The sequence below is a fragment of the Hypomesus transpacificus genome, unplaced genomic scaffold (assembly GCF_021917145.1).
Source record: "Hypomesus transpacificus isolate Combined female unplaced genomic scaffold, fHypTra1 scaffold_256, whole genome shotgun sequence".
NCBI classification, from domain to species: Eukaryota; Metazoa; Chordata; class Actinopteri; order Osmeriformes; family Osmeridae; genus Hypomesus; species Hypomesus transpacificus.
Genome location: NW_025813783.1, coordinates 119,684 through 133,362, shown reverse-complemented (window position 1 = coordinate 133,362; position 13,679 = coordinate 119,684). Strand labels below are relative to the sequence as shown.

Below are 13,679 nucleotides of genomic sequence, written 5' to 3'. Positions count from 1 at the left end.
ATTAGTTGTATTATTGTTTTTATTGATTTTTGGATTCCCTTCCTACAAACATAGCAATGAGTGTTTATTTGAGCCCATAACAACACTGGTCATCTTTTTAGCGAGACTGTGTATAGAGTCCTCATGAAGTACTCATCAATGCAAACTTTAGTTTAGAAACCTTTTTAATACATTTTTCTTTCAACCTTTCAAAACCTTTTTTTGTGTTACAAAATAAACTCAATTAAAGTACAAATAATCTTTGAAAAAAACAAGAGAAAAACACTATAGTAATCCTATTACAGATACTAAGTTATTCAAGTAAACATTAATAATGAAGCAACCATGCTGAAACAAATATGTGCTATAGAAAAGTTACAATTAACAGTTATTCTAGCTAATATAACAAGAAAAGATAAAACTGTGATTAACACTCGATGTTGCCGATATTTAAGTAATCCTGGTGGAACTGGTCCAAAGACCCAGATCCAGGATCAGACCAGCTTCTCCCAGTTCTGTCAGTCACCATTGTCAGGGACTCCATGACTGACCTCAGATCAGCGTCTAGACAGCACTCTCCTCCTGCTCCATCCTCTGGGCTGCTCTCTCCTCTCCTGGCCCAGCTTCAGCACTGGAATGCAGGGAGACCAGCTCCATGCTCCCCCTCTCTGCAGGCTTCCTGGGAGTCTGGAGAGACACAACACAAGAGACTCAGGAAAAGGGGAAAACACTGAGAAATGTCACTTGAACAAACGACAGTACCTTAAAGTACAGATAGAGGGCAGTGTTGGAAATCAGCAGAGTCAGCAGCACCACCACCACTCTGATGATGAAAGCTGGCAGAGGATTGGCTGGAACAGAAACACAGTGGATGAAAAGAATGATCATCATCAGATCAGGCTGTCAACTACCAAGGTAAACACACATCCTGTAACTTCCATTTCCAGTCTAAAGTGCTGCTACTTGTTTTTAGAGTGTGGAGATGAGCAGTGACCTAGGTGACTGCTACTGACACATTCTGGAGGTGTCTTTCTGCAGATCACCACATGACTCAAATGACTGGCAGTTAGGTTTACTCAAGACCAGCCCCCACTAAGTTTACAGAAATGTTTAAAGGCAGCCCTTTTGATGGACTTAAAAGTTGCAGGTTGTGGATTTAAACACCATTCTCACTAACCTGCAAAATTGAAAGAGAGGAGTTCACTCTCAGAGGTGAAGTTATGAGAGAAAACGTAGACTTCATAAACACAGCTGTAGTTTCCTTGGTGGGCGTGGTCTGCAGCAGGAAAGAGGAAGTTGGCAGAATGATTGACAGCTATGAGGGTGTGTCTCAGGGTTGTGTTGGAGCCAGTGAAGGTGAGGTGGAAGGAGCCTCCTGGGTACTGTGGCTGGATGGAGCAGGTGATGGTGAAGCTGTGGTCCCTGAACACCTGCAGCCCCTGCTGCTGGTCCTGGGAGACCCCCAGCATGGAGGAAGACAGGGAGATATTGGGCTGGAACAGGATATCTACAAACAAAGGAGTAAAGAGACAAAGGAGTAAAGAGAGAACATTTGAAAAGCAGGACAAACACTTGTCTCTTTCAGCTGTCATAATCCCATCAGCATGAAACTGTAAACAATAACGTGACGATACCAGAGACTGTTACTGATTACACCTGTAGGGGGCAGTAGTCTGATGTAAATTACATTTACATTTAGTCATTTAAATCTTTAATAACAACTACTGTGACAGGTTGAGACTCACCCCCAATCTCAATCTCCACCCTCACAGACTCACAGACTTATAGGCGCGTTCTCGCTAACTCTGTAAAGGCTCAGGGCTGTCCTACTGTCAAATCGTCAAGTGGGTGAGGGCACTTTGGCAGACATTTTGAGTCCTTTATGCACATTTTCCATAATTCTGCATTTTGGCAGACTTTGGCTAAGGGAATTGCCCACAATTCCCAGCGTTGTGACGTGAAACACGAGGGTTACCAGGGGAAGCCCGGAAGAGAGAGAGAAATCCCGGCAAGCCTTCCTCATAAGACAAGAAAGAAGAAGAACTGTAAACTAACAAGCATGGAAGGAGCAACTAACCTTCAAGTTCACATGGTTAGAAAAAAAAAGTTTACATGAAAGTCTAAACGTAAAGCTCACTAATGGTGGTGACAGCAATACATGTCAAATGGTAAGTCCCAAACCCACAATAATAGTGTGTAACATGTTTCAGCTTTGACAAGGTCACGTGACAATACCGCAGAGTGCTGTCCCATTCCTATTCAGAGCATTTTGAGCCCTTGCAGCCTCTTGCACTCAATCACTTATCATGTGATGTCAAGTAAGTCTGTGAGGGTTTAGGGTTGAGGGAGGAGGTTGGAGGTCAGTAATGTGTGACTGCCAACATCATCAGCTGAATATAACAACATGATGTGTGTATTACCTGAGCAGGTCACCTCCAGAGTACTGGAAGAGGAATGCCTTCCATCCATCACTCTTCCACACTCCCTCAGTGCAGACTCAGACCCAGCACAGTGAGAGTCAAACATCCATGCAGGATGTTTATCATAGTCAGTGTATCTTTTTGAAACAGCAGAGCCACAGTCCAGCTGTCTGCACACTACAGCTGCAGCTCTCAGGTCCCAGACAGACTTCGGGCCCACTCTCCTCCACTCTCCCTGGTGTTTCAGCTCCACTCTGCCAGCACAGCGACCATCTCCTCCCTCCAGCCTCACATCATCTGGCCCTGGAGAAAAAGACAGGAGACAGTCAGGTCCTCTGACTCTCTGTATCCTGACAAAATACTGCATTCATCTTGGAAAGACAAACTGCTTCTTCCAGTACCTGAGCAGGTGAGTGCAACAGCATTACCAGGTGAGCAGGTGTTTCTAGCTGAGCCTGAGGTGTCACAGTCCAGGAGACGGGACTCCGTGCCTCCACACTGGAACTCTTTATCCCAGAGTGGACCTTTCCCTTCTCCATAGAGCGCCCCCTGGAGGGCTGAAGGAGCCCCACAGCCAAACTCCCGACAGGATCCTCTGCATCCAGCCTGTCAAAGTCAGCTTCACACACTGAGACCCACGACTGATCAGACCTCACCTCCACTCTGCCAGAGCACAGACGAGCTCCATCCACAAGCCTCACAGACTCTGGAGGAAGAAATGCCATAAAGATGCACATGGATGCAATCAGGGTTCTTGGCCCATGTCATGAAATTACAGGAGCTTATGAGAGCAATATTCTTTCTTCTAAGGTTACAAAAACAGATAGCAGCCTTGAATTCAGTAAGTCTAGAAAACCTTCATTAGCATTTGAAACAATGTAAATAAGTGTCTGGTGTAATGTGCTGACAGCTACTGTGACGGGTTGAGACTCAGTAATGTCCTCTCCTCTCCTGTCTGGCCCCCCAATGGTGGAATCAACTCCCCACCTCCATCAGAGACACTGACTGTCTCCCCACCTTCAAGAATAGGCTCAACACGCACTTGTTCCGGGAGTACAACAGCACTTAGGAATGATTGGCTGGACCTGATGTTTCAGGATCAAAATGACTCTTATTGAGAGTCTCGTTGTCTTGTTAGTTACATTTACATTAACATGTATGCATTAGCAGACGCTTTTATCCAAAGCGACTTTCATAAGAGAGTTTTACAAAAGTGCATAGGTCACTGATCATAACGAGATATCCCCAAACAGTGCGGGCAGCCAAAACATGAAGCATACATTGTGAAAATAAGTCCCAAAGGGAAAAACCATAAGAGCTTGTAGTTGAACAAGATACAATTAAACAATTTAACAACATGAACCTCAAAAGTGCAAGGGTGTACCAGTTGCAACTAACAAGACAACGAGTCTCTCAGTAAGAGTCATTTTGATCCTGAAACATCAGGTCCAGCCAATCATTCCTAAGTGCTGTTGTACTCCCGGAACAAGTACGTCTTGAGCCTATTCTTGAAGGTGGGGAGACAGTCAGTGTCTCTGATGGAGGTGGGGAGTTGATTCCACCATTGTGGGGCCAGACAGGAGAAGAGCTTGTGTTGGGACCGGGCGCTCTTGAGCGGTGGGACCACCAGACGGTTGTCAGAAGAAGACCGTAGGTGGCGGGTGGGGGGTCATTTTTTACTCGGGTCCCCAAACTTTTGTCTGCGAGGGCCAGATAATTTTCCTTTCTTTAATGTGGGGCCGGGTCGGAACAGAAAACTACTTGGGCCGGAGTAACTACCAGTATTATTGTGGAGATTTTATAATGATTTTAAATGTATTTATATTGCTAGATTAGTTTATTACTATGTTATGCACCGTAGATTCGTACATGTCAAAGGATATATATAGCCTATTAAAAGAGCATTATTAGTATTGTGAATAACTTTTTTCATATTCATTGCTATTGAAATCAAAACATCTACTTACTTTTTAATCAGTGTAAAACACTTTTTTTTTTCATAATAATATATATATATATATTTTAAGACTGTCATTGTTTAGAGGGCCGGTCCAAATGTGTTGGCGGGCCGTATTCGGCCCGCGGGCCGTAGTTTGGGGACCCCTGTTGTAACTGATTAAAAACTATTGTACTTGCTGTGTAATATATGTTTAACATGCTCTTATGGGTCTTACCTTTGTGACTTTTAGTTTTCACAATGTATGCTTCATGTTTTGGCTACCCACAATGTTTGGGGCTATCTCGTTGTTATGATCAGTGACCTATGCACTTTTGTAAAACTCTCTTTTTGAAGTCGCTTTGGATAAAAGCGTCCGCTAAATGCATAAATGTAATGTCACGTGAGACTGTCAACATCATCAGCTGAATAGAACAACATGATGTGTGTATTACCTGAGCAGATCACCTCTGGGGTACGGGAAGTCTCGTACCCTCCATCCACTGTTATACACTCCATCAGCGCAGACTCAGACCCAACACAGTGAGATACAAATCTCCATGTAGGATGTTTATTATCAGTGTATATTGTTGAAACAGCAGAGCCACAGTCCAGCTGTCTGCACAGTACAGCTGCAGCTCTCAGGTCCCAGCTGATCGCCCAGCCCACTCTCTTCCACTCTCCCTGGTGTTTCAGCTCCACTCTGCCAACACAGCGACCATCTCCTCTCTCAAACCTCACATCATCTGGCCCTGGAGAAAAACAGGAGACAGTCAGGTCCTCTGACTCTCTGTATCCTGACAACATACTGCATTCATCTTGGAAAGACAAACTGCTTCTTCCAGTACCTGAGCAGGTGAGTCCAACAGCATTACCAGGTGAGCAGGTGTTTCTAGCTGAGTCTGAGGTGTCACAGTCCAGGAGACGGGACTCCGTGCCTCCACACTGGAACTCTTTATCCCAGAGTGGACCTTTCCCTTCTCCATAGAGCGCCCCCTGGAGGGCTGAAGGAGCCCCACAGCCAAGCTCCTGACAGACCACCTCTGCATCCAGCCTGTCAAAGTCAGCTTCACACACTGAGACCCACGACTGATCAGACCTCACCTCCACTCTGCCAGAGCACAGACCAGCTCCGTCCACAAGCCTCACAGACTCTGGAGGAAGAAATGCCATAAAGATGCACATGGATGCAATCACAGTTCTTGGCATGTGTCATGAAATTACAGGAGCTTATGAGGGCAATATTCTTTCTTCTAAGGTTACAAAAACAGATAGCAGCCTTGAATTCAGTAAGTCTAGAAAACCTTCATTAGCATTTAACACAATGTAAATAAGTGTCTGGTGTAATGTGCTGACAGCTGCTGTGACAAGTTTAGATTAGTAATGTGACTGCCAACATCATCAGCTGAATATAACCACATGATGTGTGTATTACCTGAGCAGATCACCTCCAGGGTAGAGGAAGTGGAATACCTTTCCTCCACTGTTCCACACTCCCTCAGTGCAGACTCAGACCCAACACAGGCAGATCTAAACTCCCATGCATCATGTTTATCATCACCAACAGTGAAACGTGTTGAAACAGCAGAGCCACAGTCCAGCTGTCTGCACACTACAACTGCAGCTCTCAGGTCCCAGTCAGACCAACTGCCCACTCTCCTCCACTCTTCCTGGTGTTTCATCTCCACTCCACCAGCACAGCGACCATCTCCTCCCTCCAGCCTCACATCAGAACCTGGAGAGACAGGACACAGTCAGGTCCTCTGACTCTCTGTCCAGTCCTGTCCAGAAACAACCCCTGACCTTTAACCCTGAAGCCTAACATAGCATAGCATAACATGTTTTCCTAGACTGACACACAGACACGAGACTAGGTCATGTACTTTCATAATTCAAAACAGCAGAGTCTTTAACAGCCTGTTAGTTGCCATGGTAGCATATTCTACCAACCTGGAGGTTCATCAATGAGTTCATCCTGGAGACCTGAGGAGACAATGTAGAACAGAACCTCAACATGACTTTCCAGTACTGTATGTCTACACCAGTACAAGACAGCTCTATTACCACAACGTCCATAGGTATAGTTTGGCCAGACGTGCAATCATTCATGAAGGAATAGATTCTTTCAGATCCTATTCAGATTCCTCTGTAATGTCCAGTATTGTTGGTCACACACACACAGCTCCTGGTTGTAGAGAACCTGTTAGCTGGTTATCTGGTAGCTGTGTACTGCCTGGAACAGCCCCTGTAGCTAATGCTGTCCTGTGTTCAGTCTGTATGAGTGCCTATGGTAGAGTGTGTGTGGGGGTTAGTGTGTGTGTGGGGGTTAGTTATTTATTAACATCAGCTATGTTTCATATGCTTATTTCTTTTCTTTTCACAAACCCTTACTTTAGCACAAGCAAGCAAGCAACATGTATTTATAAAGCACTTTAATATTCAAGGTGAAACACAAAGTGCTGTACAGTAAAACAATAACAGAATAAAAGCCCTAAAATACAAAGACTCAACATGTCTCACACAATACAAATACAAAAAACAGTAACCCATCATACAAAGATCCAATACCATCAATATAACCAGACACAACTTTCATTTCAGTTTTCAAAGGTCAAAGCATAGAGGTGGGTCTTAAGAAGAGACTTGAAAACAGGAAGTGAGGCTGCCTGTCTAATGTGTAAGGGTAAAACCTTCCACAGTTTAGAAACCGCTACTGCAAAAGCACGATCCCCTTTTAGCTTGTACTTTGTTTTGGGCACACTTAGGAGCAGTTTATCGGCTGACCTGAGAGAACGGGTGAGTCAAACCAAGTCACAGGTTCAAACTTGTCAAATACAGCAGAGCAGAGGACAGGGATTGAGGGGTCATAAACCAAAGGTGAGATTTGAGCCCTAATGGTAGTGACCTTATCAATAAAAAAGTGAAGAAACTTTTCACACACATCATATGAGGCATCAAAACAGACAGTTAGCGGTACATTTAGAACATAAAAACACAAAACATTTTTGTGTTTCTAAAATACATTTACGCGGATATATACCAGTATAGGACAGGACCACATACACTAATACAGGTCTATACCAGTATAGGACAGTATTCAATATAGTAATCCATGTGTACTGTATCCTACACAGTACACATACAACAGAGCCCTACCTGTGCTCCAGAACATGACCACCAGCATCAGGACAGGAACCATCTCTCTCTCAGACTGGGTCTCCACTGGGCTGTAGAAGACTTCTGACTGGGGAGTGGGCTGAGGGCAGGAACAGCAGCTTCTATAAACTATATCTCTTCTATTTCCTGTGTGACACCTTACCACAACTCTTCCAGCTAATCGGCCGTCATTAATGTGGTTCTGATAAGCAAGCTGTCACTAAGATCTCTGGAACAATCTACCAACCCATGTTGGAGAGTCAGACAGTATTACAGTAATATTGAAGTCTAAAGATGTGTTTATGAAGTTTGTACCATAGGCAGACAACCAGTTTAGGCCTGTTGTCTCCATGTGTGTCTTTGAAAGTGTGTGTTTGAGAAATGACACACTGGGCAACAACGACCCAGAGACAGCGCAAATGATAAAGAAAATGTTTCACTATATTTTTATTAGTTAAAGTTGTCACAACATGGCTGTGGATCACAATGACCCGAAGACAGCACGAGGGTTACAGAACGAGTCAGTGCAGATGGTCACCGAAAACGTCACGTTTATTGGAAAGAAACAAGGTAACTATGTCAAAATCCTCAACGTGTCCCAATCGCAATCATGCAGAGTAGTATGCATTTTTAGCTACTACATGTTAACTAGAAAGCTAACTTACATGACGTTATTAGCTAGCGAGAATTAGAATCACATGACCTAGTAGAATCACATGACCCAAAGAGAAAAAAATTCAACCATAAATTAAGTATGTACTGTACAATCATGTACTGTAACTATACTTTTAACATGCCTTGTGTGTAAGTGTCTACTAAGTTACTCAAATGTATGTGAATGTTTACAATTATCCATTGTCAATCAACAAAGAATACAAATAGGACACAGAAGTTGACTTGTTCATTTAAATATAGACAGGTCCTGAAGAAAGGCCCCCGATATGTCAAAAATGTTGCCCCACCACTTTAGGACCTGTGGTACCACCTCTGCCCATGGGCCCAGATTGTTGTCGCGATGCGCTTTACTGAGCCGGTGGAAATCATTGTCGAGTAATATTGCCACCAACTGGTCCATGATAAACTATCCAGTTTAGGAAATCAGACTTTCCCATAGGTTTACGGTAGAGGGTGCTATGCCCTTTGACCCCTGACGTGGTCCGGGCCATATCTCTGAACACCAGGGCCAGCTTGGCAGGCAGCTCCCAGCTCAGTCTGTCTGTTGTGAAATGGATGGATTTTCTGTAACATTTGTAATAGAAATGGTTATTGGTCTTTTGCTAAATAAATGGCAAAATGTAAGAAGAACAAGACAAATCAACTGATTTCATGTAATGGTCAACATTCCTAAAATTTCCATGAATGGTCACCTACACTCAATTTCATTACTTATTGATCTACAGTCCACAATCTACTTTCTCTTGGTTGACTTGGTTAAACCCACATGGGTCTAAATCTGATATACACACTGTTTACAAGCAGTTACCAGAGCCTATAGACATTCTCTGCAGTTACCCTGGCTGGCCAGTGGCAATATATTTATCTGTGGGCTACACCCATAGACATATAACCCCTTCCGTGTTGCAGGACTTTGGCATCGATGACATGTCTAAGGGAATAATCGTTTTGGTAGTACCGGTAGCGTAGCCTGGCGGATCTTCTATGTTCGCAAGGTTCTTTCGCTGCATTTTCGGTAACTCCACCCATCCATGTTAAGCCGTCACTCAAAACACTCTAACCCACTGCTTCTGGAATGGCGGAATGACATCATTAAGCTTTCTACATGTCAGGAATCATCATGTTACTCATGCGTTAACAAAGGAAGTTTGTTACTCCTAGAAGAACTAGCATTTCCGATTAGTAAACTGTACGAATCCGGCAGCAAGATTCAGAACCCAGGTTTCTCCGAGACAATGTCGTTCATCCCTGGACAACCAGTGACGGCAGTTGTGGTAAGTTTGGAAGTCTGGTTACTGTCGGAACTATCCAGCGATGGGAAGCCCACTTAAAGCCAGCTAAAGAGATCTAATGGTTATATCCTGAAACTGTCTTAATTTTCAATCGCGATTTAAGCTGTAACATGTTACAACAACCTCACTTAGGTTTTTTTTCTTATAACGATGTAAAACAATAGGCAACAAAGGGGCGTGTAAGCAACCAGAGGTGTAGAAAATGTTGTAGGCTCGAGCTAGCCTACTTCTCTGAAGTTCTATTGTAGCAATAGCAGGCGTCACTATTTTGAGAAGATTGGGTTGCTAATGTTTGAACGAACAGTATGTGTCGACTACCGTTGAGAGATTGCATTCAGCTTCATTGGGAACATATTTCAACTATAACAGTATGAGCTAGTTGGGTAAGCGCTAGTCTGGGTTTTGAGCTGGAAGAAAACATCAAGCTATGAAACCGAACTGCATGAATACAACAGGGCGTCGCCGACTACCCTACCACCTTCCAATGGTGATAAGAGTTTAAATCCCGAGTTTGTATGACTGTTGACAGTATAGTGCCCATTGTACAGCCGGTGATTTAATATCAGTTCATTCCTTTTGCATATCATTTTTTCTTAATCGCATAGCCATAGACGGTTACTTCCCAATTACATCCCAACCGGCAAAAACTATTTTCAGGGATGTTTTTCAGTCTTCTAGCTAGCTTATTTGCCACATTACCATACACGTTATTGCTTGTATAATCTGATCCACTTATTCTATTTTGTGGAGCCCCGCCCTGATATTATTATGATGGAGGGAGATGGTCTTGCTCAATAGCCTAGCTGCTATGACCTCAAAACGCCCTGTTTATATCAAACTTTATCAATCAGCAGTTGTAAGCTGTTTCATCCAGGCACTATCATAAACATCTTTAAAGCTATCCTTTGCACTTACGGTCAACCACACTTGTCTTGGGTAAAATCTTAATAGGAAAACATGACTTCTTGACCCCCAAAGACTGTATTTGTGTGTGTGTGTTACAGCAACGGATTGAAATACACAAGCTGCGCCAAGGTGAGCACCTAATCCTGGGCTTCAGTATCGGAGGAGGGATCGACCAGGACTCAGGACAGAACCCCTTCTCTGAGGACAAAACAGACAAGGTAGGAAGCCTGGGAGGTACCCCAGGGCCTGAGCAGGACACACCATGAGTCTCTAGAGCAGGAGGTAGGAGAGATGGACCATGGCTTCCATGGCCAACTCCATGACAGTTGTAGGGTTCCAGCTAACAAGGTCAAGCTAAGTGAACGAGGCACAGCTGTTTGGAGCTGTTCTTCCTGAGCTGTGGGATGTTTTAGCAAGCTGTAGAGAAACTCCTGCGGGCAGGAGAAGACAGACAAGCCCCGCACATCAGCTGCCCCAGAAGTCAAACAGAACACACCCAATCAGGAAGCTGACTGATTAGTGACCAAACATGGGCATGTTCCCCCACCGCTAAATCAATCCGTACTGAAGGACGTTGTAGACTGATGTATGAGGTGCACTTGGTTTAAACCTGGAGCAAAACACATCTTTCTTTGTCAGATTTGGCTGCGTGGTTAGGTATTCCAGTGGCCTCAGATGTGGTGTGTGTGTGTGTGTGTGACGCCCTCAGGGTATCTATGTGACCCGCGTGTCGCCGGGGGGACCAGCAGAAGTGGCTGGCTTGATGATGGGAGACAAAATCATGCAGGTATTAAACAAGCCTTGGGAAATACATATGTATAAACCTACATGCATACTGAATACATGCATGTCCAGCAACCAGTGGCTTTACCGCTGCTTCGCCACTAGATGGCACTGTTCACTACAAGTCATACTGAAGGTTAAACTCAAGCCCTGTTAGTGGTTCAAAAACATTTCGATTAAACGACTGGTTAATGTCTTCCTGGTGTGTGCGCGTGTGTCGATCGCCCTTCCAGGTGAACGGCTGGGACATGACCATGGTGACCCATGACCAGGCCAGGAAGAGACTGACCAAGAAGAAGGAGGATGTAGTGAGGCTGCTGGTGACCAGGAAGTCTCTGGAGGAAGCAGTCAGACACTCCATGATGTAAACAACAACAACACCAGGTCTGGAACACACGAGCAGTTCAACACTACAGGGTCTTTTGAGTTCAATTCAGTCCATTCAGGAAACAAATTAATAAGTGCCACCAAGACCAGATATATCTTAAGCCTTTCCTCTTAACATCCTAATTGAATGTCAATTAGTCAGATTGAGCAGCATTGACACATGCTGTCTGATTGGGTGCTAAATTGACTAATGGTCAATGATGGAATATTTTCACGTCATTCATACACCCCTACATCCTGGGTTTGTGATGGTTCTGAACCCACCTTGACACCATTACAGCCCAACGTCAGCCATCCTCTACTATACTGTCTAAGATACCGGATGTCAAGTCTTTATCATCACCAGTAACTTCATATTTCAGCACAGGAAACTACTGTAAACACTATCGAATCCTGTTAGGTTTGTTCTGATTCATCTTGTATTGACAATTTTTATGTCTGTATTTTCATAAGCCAAAGGACAAGGAAATGCCAAGAAACCTTTTTTTAATTTTTTGTTTCCTTTTTTGCATGTTTTTTTTATTGTGGTGTACAAACATCCAGTGGTTAACACCTGAACTGTATATGGTCATCTACCTGTGTGTATGGATATCCAAGGTTTCTATATTAATCTATATTAAAGGTTTTGAGAATAGCAAACATGAGTGTTAGGGATTTAACACTACCTTGTGTTTTTAGGAACCAGCAATTATTCCATCGTTTTTTTCAGTACATTAGAAGGTTTCTTTACCACAATATTGTCTTCATTGTGCACAACCAAACTGCTTTCTGTGTATCTTCTGATCGACTGTTCATCATTTTCCTGCCAAATACCAATATCTTATAACCAGCTGTTCACTGTAGCATCTAAAACAACACATTTTTAGTTCCTCACTGGAATATGTTAGACAGAGGTTGACCTTTTGGATGTTTATTGACTGATAGAAACAGCTGCAATATTACTCTTGTGAATTTACCACTAACTCTACTGTCACCAATAGAGAGAGGATTTCCAGAGGTTTCCTATAACTGTTCCTGTTTACTTTCTATAAGGTGTTGAGCAGAAACTGGCCTCGCTCGCCACTAACTAACTCTTCCTGCCTCACAGCAATATGTCTGCAGTGCACTACCCTGTTCCTATTTAAATCATTCAAGAGTAATGAGGAAGGTTGTAATGCAGATTGTAGTGGTACCTTTTGTATTAACTCTTGGACTTTTTGTACGGCATACCCATGTATTGTTTGTGTCGAAAGACTAGCCTATCAATTCCGAACCCAGCTGGTTATTATAAACCAGACATATTGCCTTGAATTGCCTTTTTTTGTAGATATAAAGGCAGTTTCTTAAGGTGTAATAACTATTATGTCATTGCTCTCCCTAACTATGCAAACTACAGTGGGGACTGAAACATGTACTTTTACCATTTTGGCAACTGAATGTCCTTGAAAATAAATCAAAATATTTGTGCTAAACCTTTTGTTTTCTGTGTGCATATAAACATTTGTGTGCTTGTAATATTTTTGAAAGAAACTGTGTCTTTGATCCCTGATTTAGGTTAGGTTTTCCCTCTACTGTACAGAAACAGCTGGTGTCGCCTGTTTGAAAGTAATCAACTGACATTTCAATTATCTGTTTAAATGTCGAAAATGACACGTAATGAAAGCCCACATTTCAAAGCCCAAGCACAGAAATCTGGATGAATCTAGAATACCTTTCCGTTCACATCTCTCCAGTCCAAACAGCATCCTCACATAGTCACTAAAACTCATCAGCACGTCTTCAGCATGTGTTCACTCTCAACTGCCCTTATGAAACGCCACAGACGTGGTACATTATCATTGCTAATCCTCCTTCTAATTATAGATGTGCTATATTAGCAGCTCTGATGTGGTGTATAGATCTCTGTACCGCTAACAACAGATCAGCTGGGGCTTTTTTTACTGTCTAAAGCTTTTTGTTGTCCAAAAATACCACACAGACTCACACAAGGGGGTGATTGATTCCGGGTGAGGCTTATCTAAAAGTCTCTTTTGAGAAATAATTGATGAGGCAAATGTGTGTGTGTGCATGCATTTGGGTGTGCACGTGTGTGTGTGTGTGTGTGAGCAAATGAGAGAGAGAGATGACACCGAGATCATAGCTAAAAGTTGTGTCTTTCGAGGATAT

At 43.3% G+C, this 13,679-nt stretch overlaps 4 protein-coding genes across 4 annotated transcripts; 1 reads left to right on the top strand and 3 right to left on the bottom strand.

Moving 5' to 3' along the window:
* Positions 1–16: 16 nt before the first annotated feature.
* LOC124462852 lies at positions 17–1,571 on the bottom strand. Its single transcript, XM_047014523.1, has 3 exons — positions 1,157–1,571; positions 742–830; positions 17–666 (listed from the first exon to the last, which is right to left on the bottom strand). The coding sequence occupies exons 1-3, from the start codon at positions 1,569–1,571 to the stop codon at positions 544–546; spliced, it is 627 nt and encodes a 208-aa protein (XP_046870479.1). The 3' UTR covers positions 17–543.
* A 225-nt stretch (positions 1,572–1,796) lies between these two features.
* Positions 1,797–3,395, bottom strand: LOC124462851 (scavenger receptor cysteine-rich type 1 protein M130-like). Its single transcript, XM_047014522.1, is given in 3 exon segments — positions 1,797–2,702; positions 2,801–2,992; positions 2,995–3,395. Coding segments are annotated over 3 exon segments (723 nt in total). The 5' UTR covers positions 3,137–3,395; the 3' UTR covers positions 1,797–2,313.
* A 1,271-nt stretch (positions 3,396–4,666) lies between these two features.
* Positions 4,667–9,465, bottom strand: LOC124462850 (scavenger receptor cysteine-rich type 1 protein M130-like). Its single transcript, XM_047014521.1, has 6 exons — positions 9,125–9,465; positions 7,492–8,730; positions 6,286–6,318; positions 5,771–6,070; positions 5,184–5,489; positions 4,667–5,087 (listed from the first exon to the last, which is right to left on the bottom strand). The coding sequence occupies exons 2-6, from the start codon at positions 7,532–7,534 to the stop codon at positions 4,735–4,737; spliced, it is 1,035 nt and encodes a 344-aa protein (XP_046870477.1). The 5' UTR covers positions 7,535–8,730; positions 9,125–9,465; the 3' UTR covers positions 4,667–4,734.
* Positions 9,357–12,985, top strand: tax1bp3 (Tax1 (human T-cell leukemia virus type I) binding protein 3). The gene is made up of 4 exons (XM_047014524.1): positions 9,357–9,440; positions 10,463–10,582; positions 11,074–11,151; positions 11,381–12,985. Exons 1-4 carry the CDS (start codon positions 9,402–9,404, stop codon positions 11,513–11,515), a joined length of 372 nt encoding a protein of 123 aa, XP_046870480.1. The 5' UTR covers positions 9,357–9,401; the 3' UTR covers positions 11,516–12,985.
* Positions 12,986–13,679: the final 694 nt, after the last annotated feature.